The sequence below is a fragment of the Magallana gigas genome, chromosome 4 (assembly GCF_963853765.1).
Source record: "Magallana gigas chromosome 4, xbMagGiga1.1, whole genome shotgun sequence".
Lineage (NCBI taxonomy): Eukaryota > Metazoa > Mollusca > Bivalvia > Ostreida > Ostreidae > Magallana > Magallana gigas.
Genome location: NC_088856.1, coordinates 56596255 through 56608275, shown reverse-complemented (window position 1 = coordinate 56608275; position 12021 = coordinate 56596255). Strand labels below are relative to the sequence as shown.

General features: G+C 37.5%; 1 protein-coding gene across 15 annotated transcripts in view; it reads right to left on the bottom strand.

The window, feature by feature from the left end:
• LOC105339370 (IQ motif and SEC7 domain-containing protein 1) overlaps nt 1-12021 on the bottom strand; it is a 58809-nt gene that overhangs the window by 26086 nt on the left and 20702 nt on the right. Inside the window, exons 1-2 of one of the 15 annotated variants that reach the window (XM_066083195.1) lie at nt 10920-11039; nt 9242-9468 (exon numbers count right to left, since the gene is read on the bottom strand). The exons of 6 other annotated variants lie outside the window; for them this stretch is intronic. Coding sequence is in view for 4 of the 9 variants with exons in the window: in XM_066083187.1 (XP_065939259.1) it covers nt 3714-3757 (44 nt within the window). In the remaining 5 variants the exon portion in view is untranslated. Of the gene's footprint in view, nt 1-44; nt 479-1245; nt 1386-2087; nt 2112-3713; nt 3873-8462; nt 8622-9241; nt 9550-10752; nt 10876-10919; nt 11060-12021 lie in introns of those variants that run through there. 8 more of the 15 variants (XM_066083197.1, XM_066083196.1, XM_066083194.1 and 5 more) reach the window with 8 other exon arrangements.

Below are 12021 nucleotides of genomic sequence, written 5' to 3'. Positions count from 1 at the left end.
CTTTGGTATGCAACAGAAAAAACGATAGAGAGTTAAATTCTTACCACAGCATATTAGACGCCATTCATGAAAAAAATCCGAGAGACAGACAGGAATTAGAGAGAAGTTTCATGAAATCAATGATATTTTCCACACTGTCACTGAATGGGAAACTTCCGCAATGTAATCATGTTGTTAACCCAGTTCCAAGCTCTCGTCTTCCAACGAAGCCTGTACATGTATAATGGTGATGTCATACGCTGGGAACCACAGCAAAGTGTGTTGATTTATCCGAAGACCGTCTCCCGATAGCATGGACTACTGATCTCGCTGTTAAGTCCCCCATCCACAGTACACGAGCTCCCTCGATGATGACTAATACAAAGTTAACTGATCAATGAAGCCTCCAATACACACACAGAACAGTGGGCATTGAACACTTGTTTCATCAATCACAGATTCTCACAGCCAGAGCAAACCCTGCGTTATTACATCACAGGACTAGGACAGAGAAATTTCTCTGTTGCTTTAGTAGCTGTGGAGAGAGAACTTGAATGTTTCGAGGAAATTGATTTCCTGACTTGCATAAAAAAGCTAACACTGAGCGGTTGAATTGAGGTGACTAAAGCCATGCAGTGAATTGTGTGACAGATTTCGTCACCGCACGCCATTATCTGCGAATTCCACAAATAAAACCACTGCACAAACCATAGAGGGCTGCACTCTTACACTAAAGGAACTCACTAAGGACACAGTGCTTTATCTATTTCACTCTTTACTTACATTAGGTTTGCCCACTCAGATGTGGTAATGATCCAGTACGGATTATCTTCTTATCTTTTAATGAAGCCTATATAACAGGATTTGAATCGGACCTTATGAACTTGATGAAATACTTTGAGTCTGCAATTTACAGCTTATCTATTCATTCTTGGGAGTGCTAGCGAGAAAGAGAATCATGAAAGAGAAAGTGAAATGGAGAGAAAGAGAGAGAGAGGAGCATTAGAAATCGGAAAAACAGAGAGAGAGAGAGAGAGAGAGAAAGTAACCAGAAAGAGAATCTAAATATATCTTGCTAAGACCATTTCTGCAGATACATTGATTAGAAGCATGTCTCTATGACCCAGAAGTGAATCTTTGAAGGCCACAGTCTGGGACTATGGCAGTTATGTATTAACGGGTAATTTTCAGTAATAATACATGTACCTTGATCTTCACCTATATCAAGAATATGCTCATTGAGTCATATCAAACAAGTTACCCTACCATAAGGTTGAACAATTCTCCATCAATCAATCACGCAAGATTGAAATCCACCAAAATGATAAAGGTTTTTCTGTTGACACCCAAACCCCCCGGACACAAGTTGTACTGTCACAGGCAGTCTGTATGTTGACTATAATAAACCAGACCGTTTTTCCTGCTTTCTAATGAGTATTCCAACACTTACAGTTACACAATGGAAGTACTGAAACATCCACAACACAAGCCATCCACTGATTTGTGTACAATCCCTGCAGAGATACACCCAGTAGGGGCACTGACTGGGGAACCAGGATCCCCACTCCTTGCTTTGTCAACTTCACACTTTTGACTTACAGCCCCTGATCATAAATCAATTGTTTATAGATCAAGTGGGAGGTCATAAAATCCCACAAATCGTAACACCAGTAGACAACAATACTCCGCCTGTTGTATCTCTGGCTAAGACAACTTCACCCTGCCCACCATCTCAGTGTTCATCTGACACACACTTGTATATTTCTTAATGTATAGGATTAAATGACACATACCCTCAATGGAGAACTATCTGGTTTAAAATTTGCCCAAAACTCTTCCTTTTTACGGTTTAGAATTTCCTGACAGACTGGCAGAAATAAGAAGCGGTTGTTTTTATGGAAAGAATTAGGTAATAAAACGAGGCCAAATATGACTCCTTGCTGAATGCCCCAAAACTGTCAAAATATAACATTACACACGTTAGAGATCTAGTTCATACTTGTTTAAACATGTGCTATAAAACACATTTCTCCGTTAAAGAGTTATATGCACTAACTTCATAATTATGGATAAAATCCGTCATAGAGTCTACAATTTTTTAATTTTACCTGAGTCATGAATCCTGAATCAAAACTTAGTAAACCTGTGTCCTTTGAATAAATTAAACAAGACCTGCATTGACCATCTCACTCTGAGATATTCTCTATAATACTGAAATAATGAGACAGTCTCTATACTGAAACACAGACACACTGAGATTATAGTCCCTACACACTGAGACAACAACCCAGATGGTCCGAGATGGCCATCACTAAAACAGATTCTATAACTCTGACACGCTTCACTGCCCTTCTTGATAGGTCCAATACATCTGTCCACCATGGATCGGGGCCATGATCTGAGGGTCGGTCAACATACATGTACCTACCCTCGCTATCTCTGGGCCACGGGCATCAAAGTTACAAGGAATTGATTATACAAGTAATGATGACTCCTGCACGGTGATTGGTTTTGTATCAGGTGGACTGTAACTTAAAGCTTCAAAAGACAACAAGGGGATTATAGAAGACAAGCCATTTACTGATTTATAGACTAATATTGTTCATTAATGGTCCATTATCTGCTGATACCCTCAGTGCAGACCTCTAGGTATACACCTTTATATACACGTAGAGCTGATAAGGAGATTATAGGGGAACCTTACAACTGAAGATAATCAGTGAGAAAACCTGCAGACCGGTCAACACTGGCAGAACAGTGACCAAAATTAAATATCTCTCTCTCTCTCTCTCTCTCTCTCTCTCTCTCTCTCTCTCTCTCTCTCTCTCTCTCTCTCCACTTTAACATCAAATAAACAGATAGAGGACAGTATACCCTTAGGTTCTAAAATGGAAGAAATGTATATAATTACCACTTTAGATAGTAAAATCAGGCAATTCTAATCAGCAATTACCAAACTATGAATATTTAATAAGAGAATTCAATTACTTTCTTGCATATTCATGTTTTCTGTGCACATGAATATTCATGACTGCTTGGTTAACCTGCAGCACAATATCCCAGTGCATCAATCTTTACATACATCGAGCTGTCAGTAAATTCGTGGCCAATGACCCTATCAATACAGAATGTTAATAAAAATAGCACCTTATTGAACATTTAATTTCGTGAATTAACTAAACAACGAAATCCCCGAAAATTGGTATTCAACGAATTTTGATGAAACCACAGTAAACAGGAGAGGGTCTCGGCCTGCGGGCTGGCCCTCTTAAAGTCATGCTCTCTCTCTCTCTCTCTCTCTCTCTCTCTCTCTCTGTCTCTCTCTCTCTCTCTCTCTCTCTCTCTCTCTCTCTCTCTCTCCTGGCCCTCTTACTGTCACTAACACTCAGACCTTTTACCCAGCTACATATATATGTAAACCATTCCTTCCGTCTCCTGAGTGAACATTAAACCTGTGCGTGCTGATCATTATAAGTATCCCATTGGATCATGGCTTCTTGAACAACATACACTACAAATCCTTCCTGTTTTAACTATCAACTTATTAAGACAACACATACCCAATAATTCCTAAAAACTGATTTAGAACATACTGTATAAATCACAGTGATCGGAATCAGATCATTACCGCAATTCAAACAAAAGTAAGGGCCCACTTGATCAACAACGAGCCTTTCCTCCAAACAACATCAATCTGACAGTCTGTTGCCCCTCCCCCCTCCCCCTCCCCTTACCAGCTAGGTGAACGCCGTGTTCTTCCCCTTCTCTCGACCTCCATTGCTCCCGATATCTTGTTGACAAGGTTGTTACAAAAATGTTTCCATCTGTTGTCAAAATGTTTAATCCTGAGCGACTTCCTTCCGAAGCTTCCTGCTTCGTCGCTGACTAACAGTGTGAGTGATAATCCCGGGCATGATCAGAGTACAGGGACAACGGCTAGCTCATCTTCCTCAACGCACAAAATATTATACTCTCTATCTGCCAGTGTCAATGCACATAATATTACACTCTCTCCTCAATGCAGCGTCAACACACAAAATATTATACTCCCTCCTCAATGCATCGTCAACACACAAAATATTCTACTCTCTCCTCAATGCAGCGTCAATGCACAAAATATTATACTCTCTCCTCAATGCATCGTCAACACACAAAATATAATACTCTCTCTCCTCAATGCATCGTCAACGCACAAAATATTATACTCTCTCTCTCCTCAATGCATCGTCAACGCACAAAATATTATACTCTCTCTCTCCTCAATGCATCGTCAACGCACAAAATATTATACTCTCTCTCCTCAATGCATCGTCAACGCACAAAATATTATACTCTCTCTCTCCTCAATGCATCGTCAACCCACAAAATATTATACTCTCTCTCCTCAATGCGAAGTCAACACAAAATATTATACTATCTACTCAATGCGAAGTCAACACAAAATATTTCACTCTCTCTCTCCTCAATGTGAAGTCAAAAAAGAAAATTATACCCTCTTTCCTCAGTAATTGATGCACAAATAAAGAGAGAAAAGTTTATGCAAACTGATTAAGAGCAACTTAACCCCCATAGTCCTACATGGTACAGGGTCCCTCTTCTTCTTCTTCTTAATACTACATGTATTTGGTTTGCTCCCATCTCCAGGTTCCCCCTCCCCCCCCCCCCCCCCATATCTCTTTTTAACATCAACAGTTCAGGGAGTTTGAATGTGTCAAGGAGTATCCTGCTAGATATGTAAGATTTTTTTTAAATAAAATGAACCAAATTCACCTCACATCAAAATATCCTGTACTTCAAGCAACTTGTAAATATAGAGGATTTTTTTTTTCTAGGAAGAGTAATCTTTCTTGCCCAGTCTGAATTAATTAGATAATTACTACCCACCCTTAACATCAATTAATTGAAACATACATGAAAGGCCCTGAAGGTTGTACACAGGGAAAAAATCAAACAAAGACCTTTTAACCATGATAATTTTACAATACTGGAAAGAACTTCACAAAAATCTCAGACCACCATACTGATAGATAATGGTATACCCTACAGTTCATCATGATACAATCTTTGTTTAACATAATCTATGTTCAACATAGAATAACTCTCAGATCAACATTATAGTACATTCATCAGATCCATCTTTTGATATTCAGAGCCAGAATCTTCCATATCAAACCCATACTTGACTCCAATGCACAGCAATAGCTGAACATGGAACATGTTGGTACGGATTCCTATTTTTTGTCTTATGCCTACAACTTATGTAAAGAAAGACCATTCAGCATCCATCAAATCTGGTGTTTGCTGGTTGAGACACTGCTGTCCGGTTAATACAAGGTTCCCTGAATGTTGCAGCGTATGCAGGAACACAGGGTCTTATTCCTGGTGTTTGCTTCCAATTTACTCCAACTTACGAGGTTCTCTCAGCCTAGCGACATATTGCAGGAATGGTTATCAGGGTCTGATCCCTCGATCCTCTCAAATATGTATGCAGGCAGACAACAGAGATCATCAAAGGGAATCTTACATGTTTTAAAAAATAATAAATTTCTTCACCAGATTGCATTATGCAAAGAATACTGTGGATAACGTCAGATTTAGTTAATTTTGGTGATATTCAACTCATTACAAGTAATTCAATGTATAGAATATGATGTAGAGGATAAATATAGAGTTATAGGTCAGGATCTTTAGTAACGAGGCTAGAGGCACCCAGCTTTAATTAATGGTTACACTAATCGCCCTACATGTAGGCTTCGATACATCAGAGCGCTACACTAGGAAGATTCCAGACAAGTTCTGATCCAAACTGTCCAATTTGATTCACACTTGCAATGTCTTTGAAAGCAAGGAGAAATGCTGCACACACTGACCGAGTTCTGGCCTTCCTTGACTCAGAGCTTCAGAGTCATCCACAGTCAGTATAAACCCAGTGATTGCTTGTATAAATGAAGCTACAACTTGTACCAGTACAAAATCTACTCTTCCTTATACCATCAACGCTTTAAAAACAAAAGTTTGTCATGAGCTTTAGACCTACACCTGAACTTTATCTGTAGTACATCAAGTCAACTCTGAAGTCTTTAAGGTGCCTCACTACACCGTGAAATATTTTCTCAAATCAGCAGAAAATTACTTGATTATGATAGATATCATAATGGATAAGAAGTATTTAAGTCGAATAGGCAAAAAATGTGCAATTTTGGATGAAAAATTACATTTTCAAAAATTTAATTCAGTTTAAACTTGAACAAAAGCTCCAGGCGGATTCAAACTCATGATCTGCAGTTCAGAAGCCCAATACTTTATAGCCACTGAGCTACGATGATATACATATAAACAGTTTACTAGTAACAAAACAATTAAATCGCCATCTTGTGATGCAGTGTCTTAAAAAGTATATAAGTGTAGACGTAGTGAGGTACTTTAAGAAGCTACGATTACAGCAATAATCATGATTAAATATATATATATTTTTTTTTTGGGGGGGGGGGGGGGGGGGTAGCAACATGGAGTGTTACTGTTATACAAGTCTACAAGATACAACTGGTTCCCCTATAGGTAAACGGTTTACAACAGATTTATTGTACATATACACTGTCATGGATCTGTAAGTCTAATGTGATCATATGTGACTTGTACAGTCTTTCTGACTGGAGTAATGGGACCCGAGGGATCAAATATCTAAAATTTAAACAACAGCAATGGTATGAATCAATGGAGTCCAGATTTCACTCGATGCATCAATGAACTGAAATAACTTTTTAATTAGTTAATGTAAACTCATAACACATAAATAGCAGCTCCTTCCTATAATAGAAATTGAGGCCCCTGTGATCACCGAGATATTGGCTGCAATGTTAGATAAAACACCTGGAATCAAATCGATACAGTGAACAAACTTTCTCTGCAGTGAAGGAGTGAATACATGTAAGACACCAGGAAGAGCTAAGCATTACAGCGCTACAGCTGACATCTGCTTATTTCTACAGGGTTTCCTGTTATATATTACTGAGATTTCATCATCATCATCACTGCTATCATCATCATCACCATCACTGCTATCATCATCATCGTCATCATGTTCATCATAAATTCTTTTTAATTCTTTATCATTTGGCTCGTTAATCTCTCTCTCTCTCTCTCTCTCTCTCTCTCTCTCTCTCTCTCTCTCCAATTTTTTTTTACAAAGTCATTTATTGCTTCATGAGTTGAAGATACATGTATTCATAAATGAATACCAGGTAATTGTACTTTTAGACATAATTTGAATTCCTGAACTAAAAACAACAGTGTTTATAAATACACATTAGTTAACCCTCTTGAGTACAACACAGAATCAAATTTTCCATCTCATTTTTTTTGCTATTTTAGACTTGGATAGCACTCCGCTGAGAGGGAAATTAAAGAGGGATGTGTAAGTCTTTCAATTTGTATACACACAGAATCGCTGTTCCATTTTCCTGATGTCACAAACAGAATTTCCCGGTTTTTTAAAGAGAGATTTAATTGAAAACACATCTAGTCTAATCTGTGGTTCATTTACGCTCCCCTCAGATCCAAGCCGGTCTGCACATCTTATCTAAGTTACACAGTCAACACTGCTCATCAAATTAACAGAAAGTCTTCTAATTAACAGCAGAAAAGAACTGGATTTTCTCCTGATGTGTATTTTTATATGAAAGGGACTCACACAGTGAATTAGATATGTTTGTTGTGAAGTAATATGACCGGTGTGACTTCTAGAATGTTATCTTTCCAATCGAACTGTAACATTCAGTAAAATATATATATTTTTTTGCATTACTTAAAGAAGCTCCCAACTAATTAAATATACAATGAGTCTTCAAAGATCACAGATAAATAAAGCTTTCTGCTTTTAATGAAAAGTTTTCACTGATAAAGTAATTAATTAAAAAAGAGTGCAGTCAGGCTTACAAGAGGCCTGGGGTCTGGGTTTCTACCACATTGCCACTTTCAACATGAAAACTGTGTGTTGAATTTTTCCTTAGCCTCAAATAGATCTACAACTGCCATAGTTCTCCATTATGAAATACTCTAAATGTGGGTGTAGTATATTCTATTATTAATACAGTTGTTACAAATAAATCATTAACAAATATACTCATTAGACTCTGTAAGCTAGATCAAAAAGTGGAACAGATTTAGAGATCACTTCACAGTCACTTCCTAGATCTTTGTGAAATCATCAATTAACTAATTAATCAATTTCTTAATAAAAAAATAATAACATACTCCATGTAATCTGTTGGATTTCTTCACAGTTCTGCAAGGGTTTTGATAATTATGTACAAATTACTAACTTTGCATACACAGTGTAAGGTGTATTTCACTTTTAGCTTAATCCTTCATTGTAGGACATTTCACTCTTATAAAGTCAATGAATTATGAATACTAGTGATGCCACAATACACACAGATACATTTAAAACCAACCAGACCAACTATATCAGAAACAGTACCTACTTTTTCTTAAATCCCAGCTTTTGAAACAAAGCATTCATGTCGATCACAACCCAGAGTCGAGCAGAAAATCCCTGTCTCCAGATTAAAACAAGTTTTTGAAAAATCCTAACCCGGAATTACACAGTTCATGCTATGTTCACAATTATATTGTTAAAACACATAAGTGTGTATCATTAGAGTTTACACACAAACACATAAGGATCAACAAGAGTGGAGGCCGCTATACGTAAGGGGGGCTCAAGAGGTTTCCTCGTGTCGCATTCACTCATAGAACTTGTGGATTAATGGCAACTTTATATGTGAAAGTAATGGTTTAACAAATAGCCCCTTAATGATCAAGGAAGCCTAAGGAGTTATCCTAATTGGCTTTCAGCAAAGCTTGAACTTCACTGACTTGTAGAAGTTAGTGTCACATACACAAACACACAAGTCACATACACAAACACACAAGTCACAGACCGTACTATTCGTGAAGGGCCTTGTACCGGTATATCGTGATAGTGTCAGATATTGAACAAGTTGGACTGCTTAGATAACCCCTTCATTTAAAACAATAGCAATGTTATCGAAATTCACAAACAAATGATATGATAAAAGCCAATCATCTCCATATATAGATATATACCTTTAAAAAATCTCATTCCAATCAAATCAATTAAACGCCCACAGAAAACAGAAACCAATAGGATTGGCCTTTCCTCAGAATCCCCAAATACAGATTTTATCTTAAAACTCTTTATCATACCCTACAGGAAAAGAAACAAGTAAGAGTGGCCTACCCTTCGAAGCATCAGAAGAGATCCCTAAAGGGGCTCCGTGATTACCCAGTGCTTCCTCTCTCCCCCTGCAGCCTCCTGTCTCTGACTTTACCTGCACCTCTCTGATTTAGCAGCCGGTGTGCAGGGAGGCTTAGATAGAACTGATGTCTATCTATAGGTGTTCTCTCTGGAAGCCTCTCCATCAATCCTCCATTGTTAACATTCCCTCACTGCTCCCTAGAACTCGGCTGTGGCAGCAGACAGAATTATATCAGACTCCACATGTATATCTTTACCTCTTGTTTTGTTTGTTGAGGTTTTTCTTACCCAAAAAACAGCAGAACTCTTTACAATTATCTTCTTAAATAAAAAATGTCATTTATAAAATTGGTTTGCTTCAACTGAAAGTTCAATAAAGATCATGTATGCACCATCTTTGCACAACTTTTGGTCACTGTTACATTCCAAGAATATCTTAATTAACATTAAGTCCTACAACAAATAAAATCTTTTTGACAGATCTCTATACAAGCAGCATAACACAAAGACTTCAATGATTCATATGTACATGTAAAAGGCAAGACAGTTACCCTTGTAATGAAAATCAAATTTTTAAAAAGAAATTTAAAACTTCTAAACTAACCTGTTCACCCTGAATGTTCTAACAGTAAAGGAATTATAAGATGGTCGGTCGCACAGTCTAGAGAAAAACACCCTTGAAACTGTCAACGGCTATTCAATCTCATAATGTCTTTAATTATAAAATATTTTCCTTATCCCTGATTGTTCTCATCAGCAGGACCCACCCCCACCCTCTGGTTCTGTATTGTTCTCATCAGCAGGACCCACCCTCACCCTCCGGTTCTGTATTGTGAGTTCTGATTGGTCCTGCTGAGCCGACCTCTATAATTAACCCCAGGTATTCCTGCCCAGCCTAATGTAACCCGTGGTTTAATTAGTGGTTTGGATAGAGGCTTGCCTCGTTCATTCTCTGGGACCCTAAGGTTAGTAGTGGGGTGTAACTTTTATGGGTACCTTCCTAACCACAGTTTTCCCCAAAACCAATGGTCCACACCTGTAGGATTTTTTACATATGATTCTGAAGAGACAACTTAATCAAATTATAACCTCCCTCTGCAGGTAACACCCCGCCCCCATTGATGCTCAGTCAGGTGAGAGAGCTGGTCACAAACAGGTGTGAACAGATCAAAGCCTCTACATCAATTTCACACCTTGTCCCCACACATAAACAAATTCCTCACGCTTATAATAAACTGCAGGAATTCTTATTCAACGGGATATTCCTTGTCAGAAAATGACACAATTACAAATCCCAAACATTTATTGTCAGATCAAACCCTCTTTTTGAAAATGATAACTTAATTAATAAATATATAGGAGTGGATGCGGCCATCATCATAAACTTTTCACATAAAATTTCTCCATACAAAATTAATGATAAACTGTATGAAGCCATCAAATTTTCTTTTAAAAGGGTATTTCATATTTTTTAAAGAAGAAAAAGCCTTTACCTCAATAAATAATCAATCCTGGTCTTTCTGTTAATCTATTGGACTAAGAGAAAGAATTTAAAACCAGGAGTTGGGCTCGAGATCAGCTGATCACTAAAACACCTGTCATGACCCAATAGACCACATCAATATTTACCTGTATATGATTGATTGGTATCAATATTTACCTGCATTGAACGGAATACCCCTTGGATAGGTGTCAGGTATTTACTCAACATTAATCATCGATCGTTATGAACAGCCAGGCCTCATTCAAAGTCCTGCCCTGATTTAACGATGATAACGTTATTTTCTGTTTATTGACCCTCAGTTCTATATTTAGCAACACCTCCTGTTGTTTACATATTACGTGTCCTGTCCATGTCAACATGGTGTTTAACGTGACTATGCCGGTTATTAAAAAAAAACCTGTTTATACCAAAATAAGACAATATGAGATGCACAGTCCTATATTTAGAAACAACATTCACATCTTCTAATTTTGTAATGAACAAATTCTTCGGAAGGGTGTCAACTTTCTTGTTTCCTTCGAGGAGAATAAAACACTTGTTCAAACTTGAGGAAACACAATACAGGCCAACGATCTAAATCAACCCCTAACAATGGGCCACCCCTCAAAAGATCTCGGTGAGAGGGTGCGGGGGTGAGGGGGTGGTTCCTGTCTGGGTCAAAGACCATTTTTGGTCCCTGTCTTCCCACCACAGAGCCCCTGTCGATTGAGTCATCATAACCACCCCAAGACAAGACAAAAACAGAAGTCTGTGATAAGGATTTCCGGGTGTCTTACAAACAATCGATCGTCTCAGATGCATGAGGCAATAGGACACAATAGAAACTCAACGCCTTTGAAAAATGAGACATATTCTCTCTCATACGCTCTTATCATAAGTTCGTGAAGTGGTGTTAATAATCGATTTCCTATGTCAATTGATAAAGCAACATGCAATGGCGCTGCATTAAATTTTCTTATAAAATTGATTTTGGTTAAAATGAAATTAGTAAAACATGGACATGTATGGGTCATTATCAAAATATGCAGACTTTTTAAATATGTAAAACATGAGAAAATTATTGGTGAAAAAATTACTTTGATTGCAAAAAACACATTTAACAAACAATGAAGTATAACATCTAAAAATTTGCAAACATTGGAATCTACCATTTGGTTGATAATTAGACTAAAATTAAATGAACTGTGAAAATTTTGTCAGTGGTGTTACAGGCATATAGTATAGGAAAAAAATCATAAATAAAATAAAATAATTCTTT